The 26,480-nt window shown below is 43.9% G+C and overlaps 1 protein-coding gene across 1 annotated transcript in view; it reads right to left on the reverse strand.

Moving 5' to 3' along the window:
* The window catches only part of GTPBP2 (GTP binding protein 2), an 89,202-nt gene that overhangs the window by 5,677 nt on the left and 57,045 nt on the right, over positions 1-26,480 (reverse strand). Inside the window, exons 8-11 of the mRNA XM_033936808.1 lie at positions 22,792-22,927; positions 22,405-22,463; positions 22,132-22,303; positions 15,148-15,312 (exon numbers count right to left, since the gene is read on the reverse strand). Coding sequence (XP_033792699.1) covers positions 15,148-15,312; positions 22,132-22,303; positions 22,405-22,463; positions 22,792-22,927 — 532 coding nt within the window. The remainder of the gene's footprint in view (positions 1-15,147; positions 15,313-22,131; positions 22,304-22,404; positions 22,464-22,791; positions 22,928-26,480) is intronic.

Raw genomic sequence — 26,480 nt, forward strand, 5'->3', positions numbered from 1 at the left:
ATGAATGGTGTCAGTAGGTTTCTTGATGAGGTCACAGACCTCAACTTGTCCTCCAACTTGTCTCCAAAAAGTTTATCTCCTTGGCACGGTATATCTACTAATCTCTCTTGAGCCACTGGTTCTAGGTCAGAGACATGCAGCCATAATAGTCTATGCATTCCTACACTCATAGCAGAGAGCTTAGACAATATCAAAGGTGTCATAAACACCCATGGCTAGCTATGTCCTACACTCCATTTTAGCCAACTGACAAGGCTTAGTGGTCTGCTCCTGAGGAAGAGTCCATGAGACTAATCATACAGTGTACTAGAGACTTCAAGTATATGCTCGTGTTGAACTGGTAGTTCGTGAGCATCGAGCATGCAGTTAGTGAGCATCGAGGTCTGATATAATTTCCTTCCAAATGAGTCCAAAGTCCGAGCCTCTCTACCTGGGAAGCTGATGCACAAGTCCAGGAACTTTTTCTTGAAGGTAACTTCAACTACCAGAGAGTGGTGAGGCAATTGTGACCTCTCAAATCCATGAGCCTTCTGGAAACGATATCCAGTATCCACCTTCTCTGGAACAATCTGCACTGAGAGGGGAGATTCCCAATTCTTCATCAGTGAATCATTAAGGATAGGGTGTAATGGAACTGTGATCCCTTCCTTGGGAGGAGATTCATAGCCTAGGACAGATAACATTTCTGCCCTAGGCTTCTCTTCAGTCTCTAACATCACATGTGAATAAGAGACAATTAGATAGAGATTTACATCTTTCTTCAGCAGGGAAGGGGTCAGAAGGGACACCGTAGAACTTCTCCTGTGAGAAGTAATGTGAATCCTCCTCTGACTCCCATGAGCAGTCCAGGTCAGGCCTCTCACAATACTCTGGATGGGCAGACAGAGTCTGTACATGCCCTGGCTCAGTGGAACCATGTCCATGCCCTGGAGGGCATCAAGGTAGAGCCCTACTCTCAGACTCTGGGTAAGCTTCCTCCCTTAATCTAGAGAGTGGTACCGCATGGGTTAATGTTGACAGGCAGAATGGAGGTCTTAGGAAGGAGATGAAGTAGAGCTGCAGCTGGCAAAAACACCCTCAATTCCTTAGCAGTGTGCAGCTGAAACATCTGTGGAAGCTCCTCCCTAGAGTATGGTGTGGTACCAGTCCTCGAGGGCAGGCATCATCAAAGGCTGGGGAGCCAGTTCAAAAACAACCTGAGAAAGAGCTGGTGCCAAAATGGAAGCAGAAACCTGGTTGTTCATTGACTGGTGCACCAGCATCGCCACCAAAGAAAGGGAGAGCAATCCTCTCAGTGGCAGTGCTTCTCAGGTACCAGTGATACCAATACTTCGGAGCTCCTAGCACAATGCTTTGAAGACCGAAGCAAATGCTTCTTTGGCTTCCCTCAATGCTCAACATACAGACCCTTCGTGTTGACAAGGATGACGCCAAGCCCATACACATCCTCACTGTCGGGTCTAATGCCAAATGGTCCCAGGGTCTAATATTAGTGCCTGATGTTGAAGGAGGTGAAGAATGGATCTCCTCGATGCTAGTGCACTCCCAGTGGTAAATGAAAGTCTGAGCAGCCATTGAAGTTGATGCTTCCAGTGCTGGTAGTGATGGAATGGTCTTCAAGGAGCCAAAAAGTTTCTCTTGCTCAACCTGATGTGCCATCTATTTACTCAACTGCATTTTAAATAGAGAAAAAGTGTTAGCTTTGTGGTTAAGCCCTAGGCATCCAATGTGTGGCTCCATTACAAAGATCAGCCAACTTCTTGAAGATCGAGAAAATCACAGCTAAATTAAACTCCTCAATCTTGAGTGACAAAAAGGGCAAAAGGCTCATACTGAGGTGCTCAGGCCTAAAAGGGTTCTAATAAGCTGTGCAATAAAGAAAGAAACTTGAAGAGTTGAAAACCTAAGAAAATAAAGGAGGAAGGTAATAAAAATAAACTTTTGTTGAAAAAATATGAGGAAAATCCATACAGGCACAGAAAAGTATCAGTGAAAAGTACTGAAGAAAGACTACAAAGATGCAACCACCCAGCTCTGTGAGAAAACAAACAAACCAAGGAACCTATCATGCAACGGGAGGGAAGGCGGTGGGACACTACTAGGATTTTCTAGTAGCTGTATACACTTGGCAGCATCTGCACCAGCTCTGTCAGATGATGTCACCCAGATATGAGAATACTAATGGCAGGCATATCCTCAGAGAAAAAACGATAGGCAATGATATAGGTATAGGGACATCAAAACTGTCGCACACATTGAAAATTTATTTTAAAAATTATTTGCCCATGTGCTATAAATTTAGACAACATACAGAAAAACCAAAAATTTCAACCAAATAATCATGCAAAAACAAGTGACAGTCAAATGCACAAATAAATCAGATGTGAACATTGAAAATGCTCTTGAACACATCACCTGCTTCTACGGTGACGGGATAATCACACGACAGACGCCAGCGCGCCGACAATTTGGCGGAAGACAGAAGCGCGCGGGGGAAAAAATAATTTTTAAAGAGCTCTGACTGGGGGTTTGGGGTGGCAACCCCCCCACTTTATTGGTTAGTGTTCGCGCTGCCGTTGCGGGGGGTTCGGGGGGTGAAATCCCCCCACATTATAGAGAAAACGGAACTTTTTCCAAAAAAAATCAGAAATAGTTTCGTTTTCGCTATAATGGAGGTTTCCAACCCCCCGAACCCCCTCCAACAGCAGCGCGAACACTAACCAATAAAGTGGGGGGTTGCCACCCCAAACCCCCTGTCGGAGCTCTTTAAAAATTACTTTTTCCCCCGCGCGCTTCTGTCTTGCGCCGAATTGTCGGCGCTGGATTGTCAGCGCGCTGACGTCTTGTGCTCCACTGTCTATGAACCGCTTCTACCCCTTAGTGAGGGACTGCTGACTAATTCTGTTGATGTATGGCAATGTAACAAAAGATAAAACTGAGAAAAACTGTGAATACATTTAGCAAAATCTTAATACTGAATTCTACTGGCAAACAATGGAGCTATATCACATTTCAGTTTACCTTACAATATCCTTGCAGTTGAAGTTAAAATTTCAAATGTAGTGCCCTCTATCTGGGGCCATTTTTTATGCTTAGAAATTCCAGCTGCCTATATGGGGGTATCCCCTTAGTTCAATGATATGGCTACCTGCCAGCAAGATGTCTGGCCTTAAAAGGAATTTAATATTGATACTATAGGATGGCGTAACAAGGGACCTGGTATGTACAACTCTTGTGTGCATGTCCAGGTAACCCAAACTGCACCCTAAAAAAAAAATCCCTGATGGTCCAGTAGACCCCCTCAGCCAACCCAACCTCCCCCAACCAAAAAACTATCCCTGGTGGTCCAGTGGCTGGATGCAGAATCCCCCGTGCCCCTCCCCCCCCCAAAAAAAAAGAAATTCCCCTGCTGATTGGCTGGGCTGAGTCCCACAGCTTGACAACTTTCCCCATACCTGGCCGTATGAGTCAGGACCCCCTGTACCTTTTCCTGTAGTAGTACCACAGGAGTGATGCCTACTCCATCCTGCCTCAGGGCCCATCTCTTCAAATGGCGACACCCTGCCCCTGCCCAGCCTAAAACACAAAAAAGCAAGTGGAGCCGGTGATCTGAATAGAAGAGCTTTATTAAAAGTCTAAACCAAAAAATGATACTGTCCAATAAGGAGATTTGGAATAAATGACCTCAGGACATGTTTCAACTGAAGGTAGCCTTCCTCAGGGGTCCTTAATGATTATACCAATAACCAACTGCATATTAAAAAAAAGTGGATACTGTGCAATTTCGCGATGCCTTCTCATTCACTTAGAGCTATCTTCCCTAATTACCAAAAATAATCGCTTTCTTTAAAGCGCCCCCTTCCATTATGTTTTATCCTTACCCTACTATCTCCAATTTCTTCTCAAACATGTAACTTCACCCTCCCTTCCCTTTTATCCTCACCATCTAGTTCGTCTTGTGATGTTATATGTATATACACAATGCCTCTTTTTTTTAGTTTTGTATAATTTCTCTTTCTTTTAAACATATTGTTAACCAGCCAGATATTAACTTGATGGTTGGTATATCAAAATTAATAAAACTTGAAACTTGAAACTTCAAATGTCTCCACAAATTGGTGACTCAAACTTCAGAACACGCTAGCAGTCAAATCAGATCAGATGGTGAGGCCCAATCCCAGCCATTGGACTACTAGGAATAGGTTTTATGGTCAGAGGGGGGTTGGGTTTGGAAGCAGACCACCAGGGATATTTTATTTTTGGTTGGGGGTTTGCTTCCTGACTTTGCTGTCAATGTTTGAGCCAATCAGCATTCAGGCACTGACAGGAAAGTAAAGGCAGGGGGGCCCTACCAACAGCTCTCTTATTGTTCTGGGCATTGCACAAAATCTGCTAATGAGCTCATCAGCATGGGACTTTCGGTCACTGTTTCCATGCACGATAAAACAGTGGCTGAAAGCTTCTGTACTACAGAATGACATGGGGATAACGTTTGTCCCTGACCCTGCAGGTTATGTCCCCGTCCCATCCCTGAGGGCTCTGTCTCCATCCCCACCCCATCCCTGTGGGCTCTATCCTCATCTACAGAAGACTTGAAAACTTATTTTATATTTAAATATTTTTATTAAAATGTAAAAAATGACAATATTCTGTTCAACTGTAGTTTTGGTATAGCTTTCCCTACGCTCCTTGATGCTTGCAATGATGGATGAATTTGTTGCAGTAACAGTAAGATGCTTAAGCAACTGGGCATGGGATAGAAGGAGAGTTGCAGGTGGTAGGAAACTGATCAGCAGACAAGACACAAATGATGTCATTTAACAGTAAGACTGCAGAAACTGATTTTGGATTTAAATAATTGAATACAGTTGCCAGTTTTCCAAGATATGTGAAGTTTTTACATATTGATACTAGCATTTTAAGGGGAATGGGACAATTAAGCATGGTCGTTTCAGAGCAGTCCTTTCAGCACAGGACAATTCATCACAGCCCTTTCAGTGTGGGCTGTTTCATCTCATTAAGATGCCCTCTCAAAGTCAAGTTTTTACCCTGGAAGTCTTTCCTCTAGACAACTTTCTGTTCCAATATAAAGGGAAACCTTAGATGCACCTGATTGATCTGCGAGGACCCCCCCCCCACCTTTCCAAACCTGGAAGTCACCAAATGGTGCAGAGGCAGGAGAAGATGACCACGGGGGGGGGATGAAGGGAAAGAACCAGTGGAGGGGTGAGTTATGCCCCCACTTTCTCAAACTTTGAAGTCATCAGATGATGGGGAGGCAGGAGAAAACAACCACAGGTGAATGAAGGGAAAGGAAAGAAGCTCCAGGGCGGTGAGAGGAGCTATTCCCCCCACCTCTTTCAAACCTTGCAGCTTCAGCAGGTGAAGCACTCGCCGTTACAATGGTCGTAGTGAAACAACTGCAACTGGGCATGCGATGGAAGGACATTGAAGGTGGTCATGCTGAACTGGGCTAAACTGACCATGCTGAAACTGCTGTACTGAACTGGCCATGCTGAATCGTCCTACACCCTTTTATAGATGCTGTTTCATCTAGTAACAGCCTGTTTTAAGGCTAATCTCAAGAGAATGACATAGGGACACAGCCTGTCCCCGTGGCCAAGGGCTCTGTTCCCATTCTGCGGTTAACCACGGGTACTCGTCCCTCTATGCATTAGTCGCGGAATAACATCTCATTTAGATTGGCTAAAACCTGTCTAAATGAAATGATGTCAGCACGGTGAGTTCTGTGCATTTGCTCCTTAGTGTGGAAAGGTAATGTGAGGAGTGGCTGGCATATTTTTTCATATATATTTTATCTATTTCCCCCACTACCACCAAGCAGAAGGGGGGGGAGGCTGCCAGTCTTCAACCTCTGCTACTGAGTGAGGCTCAGAGCCCAAATAACCTCCCCCATCTCCTCTAAGCTGTAGTTCAAATAGCCTCATTTTCTCCTACCATACATTCAGGTGGTGCATAGCATTTTAAATGATGGTGCCTGTGCACCTGCCCTTACTTGTTATAAAGCGATTAGGTTCTTACCTTGTTAAATCTTTTCTAGTAGAAAGGCATGTCATTCTGGACAAGCAGGTTATATCCTAGTGCTCATGAGCCTTGCAGAAAGAATCCACTCCGGATTTTTTCTGAATCCCTCCTACTTCACAGAAGGCTCTGTTGCCCCCCTACAGTTAGTTCCAAAGCAGGCAAGCGCCCTTTTTAGAACAAATGTGAACCAGGGGATACAAGGAAACTTCCCGAACAAGTATGTTCTGCTCTAAAATTATAACATATTAACCATTGAACAATCAAAACGGTGAAATAATCATGCCAAACAGACACATCAATGGAGCTCAAATAATACCCCAAAGTATCCTAGCAACAGACTACTCTTCATACCCTTAAGGCCTGACTGGCATCCAACTTACAGGTTTGGATAAGAATATTCTGAGTGAGACAGTAGGCAGACGCAGAAAATAAATGACAGGGTGGGGATCCAGAATTACACAACTATCTACTAGAAAAGATATTAGCAAGGTAAGAACCTAATCTCTTTTTCTAGTGCGATAGGTGCGTCATTCTGGATGAGCAGGACGTACAAAACCAGTCCCAGAAATCTAGGGCGGGACCACTGTAACAGCTCATAACACTGAGAACCCAAAGGCAGAGTCCTCCCCTTGCCACCAGATCCACTTTGTAAAATCTGACAAATGTATGTAGAGTGGACTAAGTCGCCGTCCTACAAATCTCCTTAGGGGGGACTGTTTAGTTTCTGCCCATGCCGAAGCCACATTAGTAGTCGAATGCGCCTTTATGGAAACAAGGGACAGTTTCTCACAATGTATGCTGACTAAATGGCCTTACAGATCCAGCTGGAAATCGTGGCCTTGGAAGCTGGTGCACCGTGCCTAGCTGGATTTGTCAGCCCAAAAACATGGTCAGACAGCCTGCACTCACTGGTGACTTCAAAATATTGGAGAAGCACCCTCTTACATCCAACTTCTTCAGAATCCAGTCCTTTTTCTTAGAACCTGTGGACTGGAATACTGACAGACAATCTGACTTCTTATTGTTGTTGTTTTGGGTTTTTAAAAATTCTTTATTTATTCAATTTTCCAAAATTTCAAACAAGCACATTAATACTTGAATACAGATTTGCAATAAAAATCAAAGAAAACTAATAAACCTAACCCTACTCACAGCAGTGATGTGAGGAAATTAGAAAGAAAAGATATATATTATTTAGTCCACAAAATTATTGTTATGGAATGTGAAAACCATCTTCGACAGAAAGGAAGGAACAGTGCGCAAAGAGACTTCAGCTTCAGTGAATTTAAGGAAAGGCTCTCTACAAGAAAGAGCCTGTAACTCCGAGACGCATCTCGCTAAAGTAATGGCCACCAGAAAAACCAATCTGAGCGTCAGGACCATCAAGGATGCTTCCCTCAGTGGCTCGTATGGAGCCTGGCTGAGGCCCTGCAAATCACATTAAGATCCCAAGAAGAGAATGAAGGTTTTACCAGGGGCCTGATATACAGAACTCCCTTTAGAAATCTGGCTATGTTCAGATGAGATGCCAGTGTAGATCTGTGGTCTCGGGCCCTAAAACAAAGAGTCCCGCTACTTGGATTCTAAGGGATGCCACTGTAAGTTCTTTGTCAAGGCCAGCCTGGAGGAAAGCTAACACCAGAGAGACTGGAGCAGAGAATGGCTCTTTATTTTCCTGAACACACCAGTGTTGGAAAGTTTCCCATGCTTAAGCACAGGCAGAAACCATTGCTGGCATTTTAGACCAAAGTCGAGTTGCAATGACTACCTCCGAGTACCCTTTGCACACTAACGCCTTGCACTCAAAAGCCATGCCACTTGTTGCTCGAGATCGGGACCTATCTGAAGACTCACTAGATCTGCATACCATGGACTACGCAGCCAGTCTGGAGCACAAGAATGATCTTTCCCTGATGGCTTACAATCCTGTGGAGGATCCATCCTATCATGAGGCACAGAAGGAATAAGTCCAACAGCTTACTCTGTGGCCATGACTAGACCAGAGCATACAGACTGGTGCGCTTCTGGGCTTGAACCTTCTTGTTTTGTACTATTGCCTTGAGGTCACACGTCGATCAACCCCAGCAATGAACAAGGATTTGAAAGGCTGATACAGACAGTGTCCACTTGCCTGGATCCAAGGTCTGCCTGCTAAGGAAATTGGCTTGAACATTGTCCTCTCTCACTACATGCGTTGCTGAGAAGTGCCTTAAGGTAAATTTCTGTCCATTTGAACAGTAAGAAGGCTTCCAGACACTCTCGGTACCTCCATGGCAATTGGCACGGATCACGGCAGTAGCACTATCTGAGAAGACTCAGACTGCCTGACCTTCCAGAGTCTTCTGCAGCTTCTGTAAAGCCAGCCAAATGGCTCGAAGTTCCAGCCTGTTGATCGACCACTTTCTCTGGGTTGTTATCCAACAACCATAAATTGGCCGATGGTTGCAGTGAGCTCCCCAGCTGAAGAGACCGGCATCTGTCATTACAATTACCCAGGAAGCAAAGCGTAGGGATATGCCCTTGGTTAGTGATTGAGGACAGAGCCACCAGTCCATAATGACCTAGACTTCCGGTGTCCAGGGCAGGGACTTCTGCAGGAGACCAATGTGACAGCAACACGTTTTGGAGAGAACACATGAGCTTTCACCCAGGGAACCACTTCTATAGTGGCCATCATGGAACCTAGCTTGGAGATAGTGCAATGCTGACAGAGTTGGTTTGGCTAAGAAGCTCGTTATTTGAGAGCAAAGCTTCTGTCTGCGTGCCTCTGGAAAATAAACATGACCTTCTACAAGATACCTAGATATTCTAGGGACTGGGTTGGAGTCAATTGGCTCTTTCAGAAATTTACTATCCAACCTTGGCTCTCCTGAACTTGTATCACTTGAGACGCTACTTGCTGTCCTTCGGTGAATGACGGGGCCACTGATCAGCCAGTTGTCCAGGTATGGATGAACTTGTAAGTTCATCTTGCACTTTCTGTGAAAATTTGTTAACCACATTGCTGGAGTTTTCTCCATATACCAGTTCTTCTCGTGGTTTGTTTGTTTTTTAACATGTATAAAAGAATTACAGTGCTCACGTATTGGATCTGCAGGAGATATTAGTCTATTATCAACACCACCAGCTTGTGACCAAGAATCCTGAAGAAGGTATAGGCCATTATACTGAAATGCTTGCAGTTTAGTGTTGTTCTCTGCAGAATTGTACCTCTTCTTTCTATCAATAAAGATTTGGAAGCATTCCGATTAACCCACTTGTTTCTGCTTTGATCTACTTAATTTGTGGGTCTACTGTGTTGCTTTATATCCCAACATTCCCTTGGTGAAAGTGTGAGGGGCAATCGCTAGGTCAAACGGAAGGGCCAAGAACTGGTAATGTTTTGCTAGAACATAAAACCTCAGGAACATTCTGTGGTCCAGGAATATGCAAATAGGTCTCTGTGTGATCCAGAGAGGCTAGGAATTTCCCCAAGTCACCGCCATTATGACAGAACAAACTGTCTCACGGAACCTTGAGCATAAGATCCAGAATGGGTCTCCAATCGTCTGAGCCTTTCTTTGGCACGATGAATAAATGGAGTATCTGACCAAGCCCGAGTCTTCAGGCAGCACAGGTTATATGGTCTGAATCTCCAAAAACCCTGCTGGGGAGTCCACAAACCAGTCCGTTAAGAACTGGGCAAATTCCAGCCTGTAACTGCTCTGGATGATTTCCAGAACCAAGCAGTCTGAGGATATTTGAGCCCAGACCTCTAGAAAGTCAGAAAGCCATCCCCCCTATCTAGAGGGACCACTCCGGACCTGGCGTCTTTATCTTTTTGGAGGATGACACAGGACAGGAACTGGAGGCCTGGTTTTGACTGGAGCCAGCAGACTTCTGTCTGTATCCCTGGAAGGATCTCTGGGAAGTGGCTTCTCAGTATTGCCGAGACCGCCTGGAGCCTCAAAGTTTAGAGCGTCCTGAGCCTCTAGAGGTTCTAGGTCTGCTGTCTTGAAACCCAGTACTGCTCTATCAAAAACATTATTCTGTAGATATTCAAGAATTTGCCTAACTGGAAGAAAAAGCCTTTGTAAGCAGTTTAGGCCTAAACTTTGATGTAAATCAGTGCTCTAGTGAAGTTTCCTTCCTCAATGAACTTGAGAGACCAATTGCTCCAGTTTACAAAAATACCAAACTGCTTTAAAAAAGTACAAAATGCACAGTTCAATTATAGCACACCTTTGAATTTTGAAACCATTTTATTCTATCTTCTGTCCCCTTACCTACCACATCTAACTCCCCACAAAACTCCCATGTACATCTCACAAAACCATTTCCAATTGCTCTAGTTTTTACTAATATCTTAGAATCGATTCCATGCCTCCACACAATGCCAGAGTCTTGATGATTAGCAGAACCTCTGCATCAATGCAACTGATGCCAGTTTAAGGATCCAATCCAGGTACAGTGATGTGAAAAAGTTACTCCCTTCCTGATTAGCTCTATTACTGCATATATGCATAATTTCTCATCTCTGAACAACAAAATAAAGAGATTAGGTTCTTACCTTGCTAATATCTTTTCTAGTAGATAGGTGTGGCAGGACATACAGAAAATGTTCCCATGTCATGAGACATACAGAAGGAATAAGAACATAAGAAGTTGCCTCCGCCGAGTCAGACCAGAGGTCCATCGCGCCCAGCGATCCGCTCCCGCGGCGGCCCATCAGGCCCATTGCCTGAGCAGTGGTCCTTGACTATTTCTATAACCTATCTCTACTCCTATCCCTATAACCTAACCTCAACCCTTATCTGTACCCCTCAATTCCTTTGTCCTTTAGGAACCTATCCAAATCTTCTTTGAAGCCCTGTAACGTGTTCCCGCCTATCACAGCCTCTGGAAGCGCGTTCCATGTATCCACCACCCTCTGGGTGAAAAAGTACTTCCTAGCGTTTGTTTTAAACCTGTCCCCTTTCAATTTTTCCGAGTGCCCCCTTGTACTTGTGGTTCCCCATAATTTGAAAAATCTGTCCCTGTCCACTTTTTCTATGCCCTTCAGGATCTTGAAGGTTTCTATCATGTCTCCTCTAAGTCTCCGCTTCTCTAGGGAGAATAGCCCCAGCTTTTTTAGCCTGTCAGTATATGAGAGGTTTTCCATACCCTTTATCAGTTTAGTTGCTCTTCTCTGGACTCCCTTGAGTACTGCCATGTCTTTCTTGAGGTATGGCGACCAGTACTGGACGCAGTACTCCAGATGCAGGCGCACCATTGCGCGATAAAGTGGCAGGATGACTTCCTTCGTCCTGGCCGTGATGCCCTTCTTAATGATGCCAAGCATTTTGTTTGCTTTCCTTGAGGCTGTGGCGCACTGTGCCGATGCCTTTAGTGTTGTGTCCACCATTACTCCCAGGTCTCTTTCAAGGTTACTTACCCCTAGCAGTGATCCCCCCATTTTGTAGGTGAACATCGGGTTCTTTTTCCCTACATACATGACCTTACACTTCCCTATGTTGAAGCTCATTTGCCACTTTTTGGCCCACTCTTCCAGTGTCGTCAGATCCTTTTGGAGATTTTCGCAGTCTTCCGTTGTTTTAACCCTGCTGCATAGTTTGGTGTCATCCGCAAATTTAATGACCTTGCATTTTGTTCCCACCTCCAGGTCGTTAATAAATATATTGAACAGGAGCGGTCCCAGCACCGACCCCTGCGGCACCCCGCTCAAGACCCATTTCCAATCTGAGTAATGACCCTTTACTCCAACCCTCTGTTTTCTGTCTGCCAGCCAGTTTTTGATCCATCGGTGGACCTCCCCTTGTACCCCTTGGTTCCATAGCTTCTTAAGCAGTCTTTCGTGTGGTACCTTGTCGAAGGCTTTTTGGAAGTCAAGGTAAATGATGTCTATGGATTCCCCTTTATCCACCTGTCTGTTCACCCCTTCAAAGAAGTGTAATAAGTTAGTGAGGCATGACCTACCCTTGCAGAAGCCATGCTGACTCGATTTAAGCTGTCCATTGTTTTCGATGTTTCACAGATCCTGTCCTTAATCAGCACTATCATCTTTCCCGGGACCGAGGTCAAGCTCACCGGCCTGTAGTTTCCCGGGTCGCCCCTCGAACCCTTCTTGAAGATTGGCGTGACATTTGCTATTTTCCAGTCCTCCGGGATCTCTCCAGTTTTTAAGGATAGGTTGCATATTTATCGAAGTGGCTCTGCTATTTCGTTCCTTAGTTCCTTGAGTACCCTTGGGTGAATGCCGTCCGGACCTGGCGATTTGTCGCTCTTTAGCCTGTTCTACAGCTTTTGAATCCCTCCTCTTTCACTAGAGAGCTCTGCTGCCCCCCTCAGTTTGTACCAAAGCAGAAAATAGCCCCATATAGAAACAGATATAAAGGAGGGGTACGGGGAAATTCCCCGAAGTACAACCCTGTTCTGCTCTGAAATTATAACAAATATGTTAAACATTGAACAATCAAAACAGCAAAAAAAAAACCCACAAAAATACATGCCAAACAAATATTTATGGAGCTCAAATAATATCCCAATGTGTTCTAGCAATAGATTACTCTTCAAATCCTTTAGGTCTGACTGATCTCCAAATTTCAGTTTGGACTCAAATGAATGATACAATAGGCATGCATAAGAGATAACTGACAGGGTGGAGCTCCAGAATTACACACCTATCTACTAGAAAATATATTAGCAAGGTAAGAACCTAATCTATTTTTCTAGTGCAATAGGCGTGTCATTCTGGGTCCCAGAAATCTAGGGAAAGACCACTGCATCAGCTCATAACACTGAGGACCCAAAAACAGAGTCCTCCCTTGACACTACATCCACTCTGTAAAACTTGGAAAATGTATGTAGAGTGGACCAAATCGCTACCCAACAAATCTCCTCAGGGGAGACCACCCAAGGCTGACAAAATAACACTAAGCATCCATCTAGAGATCGTGGCCTTGGAAGCCAGTATGGCACATCTAGCCTGACTAGTGAGCACATAAAGATAGTCAGATAGCCTGAACTCGTTGATGACCTGAAGATAGAGAAACAGCCTTCTAACATCCATATTTACTCGGTCCTTCTTTTTAGAACCTGTGGACTGGAATATTGGCAATATGACTTCTTGATTGACATGGAAAGCTGAAACAACCTTTGGCAAAAAAAGACGAAACTGTATGCAAAGAACTCCAGCTTCTGTGAACTTGAGGAAAGGTTCTCTGCAAGAAAGAGCCTGTAGCTCTGAGACTCTTCTTGCTGAGGCAACAGCCATAAGACAAATCGTCTTGGGTGTCAGATCCATCAAGGACGCTTCCTTCAGTGACTCGTAAGGAGCCTGATAACTCCAAAGATAGCTGGATCTGGGAGAAGATATCACTGCCTCAAACGGGCCACTCCTCCAACGCTGAATCTTCGTGCTGCCAGTTGGACCGGTTTCTGGCTGAGCCTTGAACCCCCGCAGACAAAGGGAGAAGGTGAAACACAGTCGGCACCCTGTGAGACCCTTCTGTGCCTCCTAAGGATGCTTGACAGCCTGCACTCAAGCACCTGCAACGCAGTAGGTGAGCAATGCTACAAGGGGAATAGACCCCAAGCTCCAAAAAGTTTCTGCAAGCTGGCCAACAGGTACTATAGAGGGATTGGCCTGTCAGCTGCAGACTTCAGCCTGTTTCTTCTTCATACAGGCAGAGCTGAACTCTCGATGAGGGGAGCTCTAAGCACCAAAAGCCATCAAACATTCACAAAAAGATAAAATAAAGACATATACAGATCAGATCAGAAAGACTCCTTCCGGCTTGCATGCAGAAGGAAAACTGAAGGGGGCAGTAGAGCTCTCTAGTGAAGGAGGAAGGATTCAAAAGCTGGAGTGGATTTCTTCTGCACTAGAGGTCTGCACGGGAATGGGGATTAAGGGAATCCCCCCAAGTCCATGGGACTCCTACAGGAATCCCCCCTAGGTCCACAGGACTCCCACGGGGATAGATGCTGGTTCTCCTGGATTCCCACGGAAATGCCAGCATACCTTTGTTCCAATGTTCCCGCTAAGCTTCTTCGATCACTCAGCGCACCAGTTGCTGATTACCACTCACTGGGAGAGCTCTGGATATCCACCAATCAGGGAGACAGAGCTGAAGCTTGATGGCCAATCATGAACACTTCCTTGTAGAACTGCTCCCAGATTGGTGGATGTGCAGAGCTCTCCCAGTAGTGAGCCTTGGTGTGAGACCTCCTCTCAAGAATCTCGTTGGCTCAAGCCTGTGCAGAGGAGCGCAGGAGAGACTGGGCATCATAACTGTGCAGCTCCAGAGCCAGACTACCCTGCATTAAACTTCTTCAGCCCAGAAGGTACCAACGTTAAATGTGTAACTTTAAATAAAAGAGCAGAGGGGGAGAGAATTGCTGCACTGTGCATCTTCTTTCTGTTCATCAAATTCTGCCTTAAATCTACTTCTTTGGGATAGCATTTTGTTGATATGCCATCCCCACTCTACTGGGAAGAGGGAGGGAGAAGGGGTATTGGTTTTATGGCTGTTCTGGCAGATATCTGACTTTATTTTGAATTTTCTGTAAAACTCAATTAAAACTAAAATCAAAACTGTCAGAAGTAATTGTTGCTTTTTATGGGGACAGGTAATTTTTATGGTGGGATAGAGGGAATTCCTCACAGGGACGGATGGGGACGGAGGAAATTCTGTTGGGAATGGGCAGGTACAGATAAGGATGGGCAGGATTTGGGGGGGGGGGACAGGTGGGATTTCTGTCCTTGCGCAACTCTCTATTCTATATGACTTTTGAGCATGGGGACATTATCTATGTATCCAGATTTGACACACCTATTGAACTAGAAATAATATTAGACAAGAAGAATCTGAGTAAACACAGTTTAAAAATTATTGTATCATTTATTTAAGGAATAAAGTCATCCATTCTATATGAAAAAGCAAGCACCCCCTAGACAGATAATTAGATTCAGCTGATTTAACACAACCAGACTTGATTTAGAACATGTGGGGTGGGAAGTGAGATCAAGGCTTAGCTCTCAATAATAGACTAAAACAATAAACTATTGTATGAAACATAATGATAATCCCCATCCCCATTAAGGGACATCATGCCTCTTACCTTGCCATGGAGCTCCTCCACGATGGCTGTCTGCCGCACATTTCCTACATGCACTGTCACCTGGAAACCCTTTCTGAAAGTTGTGGCATGAAAGAGCAGCACAATCTCTGCTTCAAATACTGAACAGATGGTGGGATTCATCTCAGGGCTCACCATCACCATACCCTGTCCAGGAAACAAACAAAATTACAATTCCACAATTTCACCAGCACAGCAAAATTACTCACCGTCAGCAGCTATTCTCAGGACAGGAGAATGAATATCCACACGGATGGGTTATGTCATCCAGAGCCTTATGCGAGATATGTGCTCCAGCAACTTTGAGAAGCCTTAAAGTAGGGGTGTCAAAGTCCCTCCTCAAGGGCCACAATCCAGTCGGGTTTTCAGGATTTCCCCAATGACTATGCATGAGATCTATTTGCATGCACTGCTTTCATTGTATGCTAATAGATCTCATGCATACTCATTGGAGAAATCCTGAAAACCCGACTGGATTGCGGCCCTCGAGGAAGGACTTTGACACCCCTGCCTTAAAAGGGTGGGACTAAGCCAACCTCGCTACACTCACCTTAACCCTCTCCTCCCTATCCACCTCAGCATACAGTTCAAACTCCTATTACTAACCTATAAGTGTGTTCATGCCGCAACCCCTTAGTATCTCTCTCTTATCTCTCATTATATGTCTTCGCAAGAACTCCATTCCTCAGATAAGCTGCTTTTATCTATACTCTTCTCATCCACTGCTAATTCGAGACTTTGTTCATTTCATCTATTTGCCCTGTATGCCTGGAATAAACTATCTAAGTTCGTCTGTCATGCCCCTTCCTTTAGGGGGGTATTTCTTTGTATGGTTCTATCTCTTATGAAATGTTGGTTGGGTGGGTTTTTTTTATTGTTGTATGGATTTTGATTGATTATAAATGCATATATGATTAATATTATTTGTATAGATACTGTATTGCATTTTTGTTGGTTTTGAAACTCAATAAAGATTTATAAAAGTAAACTGGAAACCCACCTTTTTCATATAGCCTTCAATTCATAACCCTATTCTCCAGTGCTCACCATTCTAGCCAGCAGTTAATCATTCCCCCTAACTGTATCCCCCACCCTGACATCCTGTTTGTTTGTCTTGTCTGTTTAGATTGTAAACTCTTTCAAGCAGGGACTGTCTCCTTTGTGACTCTGTACAGTGCTGCATACGTCTGGTAACACTCTAAAATAATTAAAAGTAGTAGTGATAAGCCAGTCTAATGTATTCTGTTTGCTATACTAATTCCAAAGGAAAGTGAGTGGGGCAATGTGGATATTCATCCCTGCTGTCCTCAGAGAACACCTGCTACAAGTAAATAACTTTGCTTTCTCTGATGACAAACAGCATGAAATTGCCAAATTGATGGAAATTCCTAGCTCCTGGGCTGTCTGAAATTAAGAAAGTGAACAGAAGACCTGCAATAAGGAAGGTTTAATGGAGAACTGAGAACAAAAAGTTATTATTTTTTGGATAGCCTGGAAAAGAAAACAAAAGGCTTAGGGCAATGGAGTTGAATTCTAAGCTATGAATAAATTCTGAAGAACTGTCAAACCAAACCAGCTGTCATAACAGGGATCTTGCTCTAAGCAGTAGTGAAATGTAAATGTGTGGACATAGCCCTACAAATCTCTTCTATGGAGGCTTCTCTCAGGTGGGTATACATTTGCATATGCAATCTTATGGAAAATTTTTCACAAAATTAGGGAGGCAGGTGAGGTGGGACAGGCGTAGGTGCTTAAAATCTGGAGTCAGGATGTGGACCTAGAATAATATCTAGATTACAGGAGGTCCTATGATCTGATTACCCTTGGTTATGATACGCCTGTCCTTTACCCAAAGCAAATTGGTTGTTTAGAAAAAAGGGAAAACAGATGTTTTCATACATTATTTCATATTGGAAACAGATACTATTTAGAATAGGAATACTGGAGTTAGCCAATGATAGGCATTCTAAGATTTTCTTGACAATTCCCTGAAATATCCACATTATATCCTATTTATTCTATATTACATTGTGATTTGGGTAGGATGATTACAAAATAAAGAAGACCTTTTTCTCTTTTTTTTCATGCTTGGAGTGGCAGTCAATGTAGTTCTTTGAAAAATGGTGATACATAAACAAACTTTCCCTGTCTAAAAATTAGACAAGCTATCGTATTCTGCAATAACTGAGACAATTCATTAATTTACATGATAAACCCAAATATAAAATACTGCAATAATCCAATTGGGCCAATATCACACTCTGAACCAAGTTTTAAGTATTGTTCATGAAAATAAGCTCTAATCGATCTTAATTGTTTCAATTTAAAAAGACACCTCTTTAAATAGATTGTCTCCAGATAATAAAATCAGAAGTTTTCCATACAGTTTTTCAGAAAAAAATTAAGACATTTCTTTTTAACAAATTTTTATTACAGGTTATTTTCTAAAGATATGTTTTTGTAAGCTTCTATCGATATTAGATTGTATGTTGTAACTTCTCAGTTATGTACACAGCTTAGGATCTATTTGGAAAAGGCAGTCAACGAATACCTGTTATTAGATTAGAAAAGATGCAAGCTGAAGTAAGATCTAAAAAACATGACCTCACTGCTCTGTGGAAGAGACACACTGGACTGATCCCATGCAACAGTGATGAATGGGAAGGCACGCACATACACACTATGCCGACCTCAAAGGCTTGTCGAAGTTGCTGGAAAGCAGTTCCCACACAGACTTCTATTGGATGATGTCATTCATCACTGTGGTGGCTTTATCATGTTTGTCTTTGGAGAACAGACCTTATCTGGGAAGCATTCACATTACTATACCATATTTGCATATTCACCAAGCACTAGCTAGAAGATGACAAGTTTGGCTTATCTATGTAAATTTCCATTCTTTTTTTCCACTAATCTGCATTTAACGTTAATGTGATCTTTGTAGGACTGGAACCAATTCAAACTATTGCTTTACTTGTGATTCATTCTGTGGAATAAACCACTAACCACTTTTTCTTCCAAGAAAGATCTTTTGCAGTCTCAGACTGGAAAATAATAATCATGAAGTAATTAAGCAAACCCATAAAATAACAGATTAGGTTCTTACCTTGGTAATCTGGGTTCTGTTAGGATACACAGGTGCCCATACTTGAACTGTTGATTCCCATTTCCTGCGAAATGCAGAAGAACTTTAGAACTCCTTCCCTTCTGCAGTGGAGCACAGCAAACCACCCCCCTCAGTTGGAACCAAAGCAATCAAACTTCACTGAAACAAGAAAAGCGGAGAGGCATGGGGAGCTTCCCTGACAAGAAACACATTCTGCTCTGCTCTGAAACTTAGAAAATAAAACAATGATCAATAAACATTTAACAAGTAAACAGAGAGCAAACACTCGCATGAGTAACTCAGATCCAACCCACTAAGGGTAACAAGCAGGAGCTATAGGACCCTCCCCAGAGGAAAGAGAAGGGGAACCCCCAATATCTGAAACACATCTATTCTTTATCTTCAGTATAAATAGCAGAGGCCACAAGATGCACACAGGCAATACCTGAGGCAGAAATCAGGCAAATCAAAGCAAGTCCACACAAGAAGAGTAGCAGCTGTACAGATTTCATGAGGCAAAACAGCCTGGGATTCTGCCCAGGGAGGTAGCTACACCTCTGGTGGAATGTACTGCCAGGGAAAGAGGTGGCTGTTTCGCTGTGGAACTATACAAAGAGAAAATCACCATAAGGATCTATGTAGCAATGGTCACCTTGGAGACTGTTCTGTCCTGTCTCGAGTGACTGGTCAGTACAAAAATATTAACAGAAAGCTGGAGTCATTAGTCGTCTCCAGGTACATGAGCATGACCCTGCACACATCCAGTTGGAACAGAAGCTTATCTTGTTTGCTTGAACCCGAAAACTGAAAGGTAAGCAGATAAAACTCCTGATTAACATGGAAGGTGGATACCACCTTCAGAAGGAAGGAACCACGTGCAGCGAAACACCCAACTCCGTGAAACGAAGAAATGGTTCCCTGCTGGAGAGAGCCTGCAATTCTGAGATCCTTCTTGCCGAAACTATGGCAACCAAAAATACTGTCTTGACCGTAAGGTCTTGCAGGGTAGCCTCCGAAAAAGGAGCACAGGCCAGGCCCTTCAAGACCACATTGAGGTCTCAAGATGGGGGAACAGTCTGTGCAACAGGGGACTCAGCTTGAGAGCCCCCTTCAAAAACCAAGTGACGTCCAGGTGAGAAGCCAGAGCCTGAAAACATGAGATACCAGTTATTAGCACTTTGAGCGATGAAACTGCAAGTCCCTTTTCGAGGCCAACTTGCAGGAAGGCTTTCTCTGGTTCCATTTGGCACACCATAAGGCACACCATAACTGGAAGTTCTTCCACATCTTAGCATATGCTGCAACTGTCGCTAGCTTCTTGGCCCTAAGGAAAGTCGTAACCACAGTCTCCAAATAACCCTTCTGAATAAAGGTTGCACACTCAAGAGCCATGCTGTAAGACCAAAGCACTCACTTCTCCACTGGAACAGGTCTTGACTGAGAAGCCCCGGATGAACAGGCAACTTCAGGTGTCTCTCTCTCTGTAGACACACAATAGGTCCACATAACAAGGTCTCCAGGGCCAGTCTGGCACCACCAAGATCACCAGACCCTGATGGATGGCTATCCAGCAGATGATCCAACCCACCAAGGTCCACGGTGGAACACAAGAGAAGCAGGCATCCAGCCCTGCCCTTTCTCGCTCAATTCTGCAACTGCAGAAGCAGGCTTTTTTCACATTCTTGGACTATGAGAGAAAGCACAGTTACTTAACGTAAGGGGTGTTATCCAGGGACAGCAGGCAGATATTCTCACATATGGGTGACATCATCCACAGAGCCCGGTACAGACAGACAGAAAGTGAACTGTCACTTTAAATCATATTAAGCAGGGTCCCTAAGTATAGTGCTTGAGAGGGATTTCAAAAAGCTGACTTTGAACCCTATAGTGCTGTGAGCTGTTAAAGCTGCCACAAATACTACCTGGCAATTAATAAACTCTCTTGGGAAAGAGGCCAGGCTGACTAAGTTCTGTAAGGAATGATAATTGATTTTATTTTATCGACCCTTAAGCATACACATCCAGGGTGGGTGGGAGGGTTTTGCATTGGAATTTCATTCAGGGAATATATGGAGGTTTCCTGTGGTATGTACTTTTTCTGATTATTTGATCGGGGGTGGGGTAGGGGAAATGGTTGTACATTAATATCTGTAAGTTAATGTGCATGTATATTGAAATTGTTTGTTTGCACTATGGTAGTTTGGAAATTTAATAAAGATTTAAAAAAAAAAAAAAAAAACACAACCTTCCAATTTTCAGATACCCCGATGTACCCCACTGTGACTTCAGGTGCCTTTTTGTCTCAGACTGGCTGCAGGGAAAGGATTTCTGCCTCAGAAATTGCTCATATCCTCAACCAATGAAGGAAATCTTCTGGCTGCTGGCCGAATGAACCACAGTCACTAACTCCCACCCTGGGAATCCTCACACAGCAGAGGGGGGAGAAATTAAGAAGTCAGCTCCAATACCCCGTTGTTACACAGGGGGCCGCACATGCTGCGCTCAAGCCTCTGATCAAAACAGCAGGCGAGTCATTCCCAAGGGGTTGGACCCCCAAGCTCCTGAAAGGACCCAAAGCAGACTGGCTTCGCAGGAACTCAGAGATTGTCCTGGAAGCAGCAGTCCTCCCAACGCGGGACTGCATCTTTTCCCTGGAAGAGTATGCCCGAGCAGCGGACTTCCGAGCACCAAAGAACTTCAAAAATATGTCAGAAAAAAAAAATGAAAATAATGAAGAAAAAAACAGAGAAGAACAAAACACACCTTCTGAGTTCACTTTCAGAAAGAATAACTGAGAGGGGTGCTGTGCTCCACTGCAGAAGGGGAGGAGTTCTCAAGTTCTTAAAGGGATGTCCTTCTACAGTTTGCAGGAAATAATAGTAAATATTGAAGAACTAAGGCCAGTACTGGGCAGACTTGCACGGTCTGTGTCAGTATATGGCTTTTTGGTTGAGAATGGGCTGGGGAGGGCTTTAATGGCTGGGAGGGCGTAGATAGGCTGGAATGAGCTTTGACGGAGACTTCAGTAGTTGGAACCCAAGCACAGTACCGGGTAGAGCTTTGGATTCGCGCCCAGAAATAGCTAAGAAGGAAAAAAAAAATTTTTTAATTGAATCAGATTGGGCAGACTGGATGGACCATTCAGTCATCTACTACGTTATGTTACTATGAAATGGGAATCAACAGCTCAAGTATGGACTCCTGTGTATCTGCAACAAAAATCTATTTAAAATATATGAAAAACACAAATGAGCCCATAATTAATGCTTTCAGATTGATGTGATTTGTATAAATTATTGAAAAAGGTATAAGCTACGCTAGAATTATTTGCATTTTACACCAGCTGGACCATAAAAGTACCACCAATAGGCCTGCTGAAAGAGTAGGCAAGACCTATATCCACCCAGGGCACCAGTGAGCAATGCAACTTCTTTTTACTGCTGCAGCAAAATAAAGCTCCTGTGTGACTGTCTTCTTGAAGTGGAACCAGCCAGCTAAACAAGTATCCTATAACCCCAGATGACTAGGACACTGGAAAGAGATCAAAGATGTACGACTAATAGGTGGAACACAACAGACCAATACTACTATTCTTCCAAGTGCTGTATCCCACCATCAGGCCTTACTCCAACACAGTGCTATCCCCATTTCATCATTAGCAAATTTTATTTTGAATTAAACATTACCATCCCATAGTCAGTCACCTAACCCTATCCTGGAAACAGTGTTATCATTTCATGTTGTTTTGCTTGACCTGTATCCAAAGAGGACAGCAACAAGCCCTGCCTGACCCAAATATCCAAGAGAAATGGTATAGAGCTTTTCCTGAAATTCACAGACGCTTGCATGAGGTGAATTACCTTGCGTAGCAGGGAGCGGTCAAAAGAGCCAAGAGCTAGGGTAGCAGCCTGTCCTGCCCGCAGGACACGGCACGCAGAACGGTTCCTTTGTATACTGCACACCTTCAGTTCCAGAAACTCTCCTTGATCTGTAGGACCTACCACAAGTTTCTCCCCTTCTTTGCAAATTCCACTGAATAGAGATGAAAAAGACAGACAAGAAAGCATAACAAAGAGATAAACACCTCTATGCAACAGAACCAATGACAATACGGCCCACGGCAAGACACTTACCTGTACAGAGTTCCTCCAACCACTGTTCCCACCTCTGGTACTGTATAAATTTCATCCACCTGCAAAAGAGAAAAAAAAAAAAAAAATCAATGAAACTTGATTAATCAGAATTTCACTCCAGAGTACAAGCAGTCCAAACTACTCTCCTCTAGGTACATATGCCAAGGAATCCTTCCTTCCCCAAATACATGCTCACACCCAAGGGATCATGAAAGCCCTGCTTCCTAAGTAACATGTACTTCTACAGGCCACAGAAACTCCTAGGGACACACAGTATATACATGCAAAGACCTCAAACCTTCTTCCCTTAAATACATGCACATTTATAACTACAGAACTCCCATCATCCACACAGACCCAGAAAGTTCCTCTCCCCAGCGTCCCTACCTGGAACTCTGTCAGCTGCTGCATTAGCTCCTCCTGTTCCTCACTGTTAGTTAGTGGTGGGAGGATATTGAGGAAAATCTTTAACAGATCGATGTTCTCCCCTGACACGCTGGATAGAGCAAAGATTGGCGTGATACTGTCGAAAAAAAGGAGAAAATAATTTCAGATGCTCATACTCAGCCTGTGACTAGGAGCTTAAAGCTATGTGCAAGTTCCTAAGCTGATTCCCCTGGGATCTAATGCCTCATTCACAAGGAAGCATGGATATCCTGGAGAAATGGCAGGGTGCAAGTGAAGGCATCACTATTGGTCATAGGTAAAAGGAAGAGGTATGTATAGGCACACAGGATGGTGTGAGAGAGAGAGAACACAGGGTGTAGAAAGGAATGCACAGTGAAAAGGCTAACATAAGGCAGATACTAAGATGGATATTAAAATCATGCACAGGTATAATAAGTAAGGCAGTACATACAGATTACCTCCCAAACCTGATCTAGGATACGATTGCTAAAGTTGATTTTGCTAAGTTTTTGACATAGTCTATATAAGAAATGGATTTTCAAATGATGGATTCAATTTCAGATTTACTCACTCCTTTTTCAAATCTGACCTCAATAAGAGGTACAATTTAGGTAAACAAATGGTAAGCACATTTGTAAACTGCTGATGGGAAATTACAGTTTATCAGCTAAATTAGTGTTATTAATTACGTCCCCATTCAGAGGATACTACATTTGTCTATTTTTATGTCCCAATGTTTATGTATATTAAGGGTCCAGTTTATAAAGCACTTTGTCAATAAGACACAAAAAAAACAGGACAATACCTTTATTAAGTATTTACTTATTTAGAAGGGCTTATATACTGTCTAACAATGCAAATAAAATAACATGATAAACAAAGCATAGCATATTCAAAAAAAAGCAATAAAAACATACCAGACTAAAAATAATTGATGCACTTAAGAAAAAGGTCATAGGGACCAACACTAAACCAAGCACTAGAGGCCACTAGATCTATTTGTGGAGGCCTTCACTGGCGAACTATGGCATCAAACAACTGGAAATGGTGACGATTTATTCCCCCAAGTTGAGAGTCTGCCGACTGAGAAAGTCAGCCTAATTCTCCACTCCTGTTACGTGTGCAGCCATGAGGGCCTGCAAGTGAGCCTTTGCCCACCAGCAAGTTAGCCTTTGCCCATCAGAGTAGGATTTCAGCTGCTAAGCGCCAACAAGGTGCTTCTGGTGCTTCCTTGCCTATCGACATATGCTACTGCTGCGGCATTGTCCAAGAATCCAATTCCAAAAACTTCTCTAGTGCCTGAAGTGCTTGGCGAATCTGGAGTCCAACAATCGTTATCTTCCAGGAGGGGATATGAAGAGGCATGCCCCTGGAAAGGGTGGAAAAGGAAGCTGACCTCAGCCACCACCTCAGGATGCTCTTTGCTGTAGGTAGCCAGGGCAGCGGCTGTTGTAGCAAGTCCGTATGAGAAGACCAGTGAGAGGGGTCTCTTGTGTGCTCTGTCCCAAGAAATCACCTCTATGGTCACCGCCATCGACCCCAGATCTGCAGATAATGCCATGCCATAGGAGCCTGTCTCTGTAGCATCTCCAAAATCTCTTCTGGGTCCAGGGCCATGTCAAACAAGACTCCCAGGTATTCCATGCACTGAGTTGGTTAAGTGTCAAAACTGCCAGCTTGCCTTCCTCCTTGGACATAAGAACATAAGCAATGCCTCTGCTGGGTCAGACCTGAGGTCCATCGTGCCCAGCAGTTCGCTCACGCGGCGGCCCAACAGTTCCAGGACCTGTGCAGTAATCCTCTATCTATACCCCTCTATCCCCTTTTCCAGCAGGAAATTGTCCAATCCTTTCTTGAACCCCAGTACCGTACTCTGCCCTATTACGCTCTCTGGAAGCGCATTCCAGGTGTCCACCACACGTTGGGTAAAGAAGAACTTCCTAGCATTCATTTTGAATTTGTCCCCTTTCAACTTTTCTGAATGCCCTCTTGTTCTTTTATTATTCGAAAGTTTGAAGAATCTGTCCCTCTCTACTCTCTCTATGCCCTTCATGATCTTGTAAGTCTCTATCATATCCCCTCTAAGTCTCCTCTTCTCCAGGGAAAAGAGACCCAGTTTCTCCAATCTCTCAGCGTATGAAAGGTTTTCCATCCCCTTTATCAGACGCGTCACTCTCCTCTGAACCCTCTCGAGTAACGCCATGTCCTTCTTAAGGTATGGCGACCAATATTGGGCACAGTACTCCAGATGCAGACGCACCATCGCCCGATACAATGGCAGGATAACTTCTTTCGTTCTGGTTGTAATACCCTTCTTGATTATGCCTAGCATTCTGTTTGCCTTCTTAGTGGCCGCTGCGCACTGTGCCGTCGGCTTCATTGTCATGTCCACCATTGCCCCCAAGTCCCTTTCTTGGGTACTCTCATTTAATAACATCCCTCCCATCGTATAGTTATACCTCGGGTTTCTGTTTCCCACATGTAATACTTTACATTTCTCAACATTGAACTTCTTCTGCCATCTCGTCGCCCATTCCCCTAGTTTATTCAAGTCCCTTTGCAATTCTTCGCAGTCCTCTTTAGTCCGAGCTCCACTAAATAGTTTGGTGTCGTCCGCAAATTTTATTATCTCACACTTCGTCCCTGTTTCTAGATCATTTATAAATATATTAAATAGCAGCGGCCCGAGCACCGAGCCCTGCGGGACCCCACTCGTGACTCTCCTCCAGTCCGAGTAGTGGCCCTTCACTTCTACCCTCTGTTTCCTACCCACCAACTAGTTTCTGATCCATCTATGTACGTCTCCTTCCACCCCATGGTTCTTCAGTTTCCGGAGTAGGCGTTCATTGGGCACCTTGTCAAAGGCTTTTTGGAAATCTAGATATATGATGTCTATGGGGTCTCCTTTGTCCATCCATTTGTTAATTCTTTCGAAGAAGTGCAATAAGTTCGTTAGGCACGATCTCCCCTTGCAGAAACCATGTTGGCTGGTTATCAGAAGTTCGTTTCTTTCAAAATATTCATCGATGTTTTCTTTTATCAGTGCTTCCGCCATTTTCTCCGGAACTAAGGTCAGACTCACCGGTCTGTAGTTTCCTGGGTCACCTCTTGATCCCTTTTTAAAGATGGGCATAACATTGGCTATCTTCCAGTCCTCTGGGATCAATCCTGTTTTCAGGGATAGATTGCAAATTTGCTGCAGTAGTTCCGCTATCTCCTCCTTTAATTCCTTCAGAACCCTTGGATGGATTCCGTCCGGACCCAGGGATTTGTCAGTTTTTAGTTTTTCTATCTGCCTACGTACATCTTCAAGGCTCACTTTCATGGATGTTAGTTTTTCTGCTTGATTTCCATTGAAGAATTGCTCAGGTTCCGGTATGTTGGTTGTGTCTTCGTTTGTAAATATAGACGAAAAGAACATGTTAAGTCTTTCTGCCACTTCTTTCTCCTCCTTCACCACTCCCTTCCTGTCTCCGTCGTCCAGCGGTCCCACCTCCTCCCTAGACGGTTGCTTCCCTTTAACATATCTAAAAAATGGTTTGAAATTTCATGCTTCCCTGGCTAGCCTCTCTTCATACTCTCTTTTGGCTTTTCGAACCACTCGGTGACATTCTTTTTGATACTTCCTGTGCTCTTTCCAGTTCCCCTCAGTTTTGTCCTTTTTCCAT

Source organism: Geotrypetes seraphini, chromosome 3 (assembly GCF_902459505.1).
Source record: "Geotrypetes seraphini chromosome 3, aGeoSer1.1, whole genome shotgun sequence".
NCBI lineage: Eukaryota > Metazoa > Chordata > Amphibia > Gymnophiona > Dermophiidae > Geotrypetes > Geotrypetes seraphini.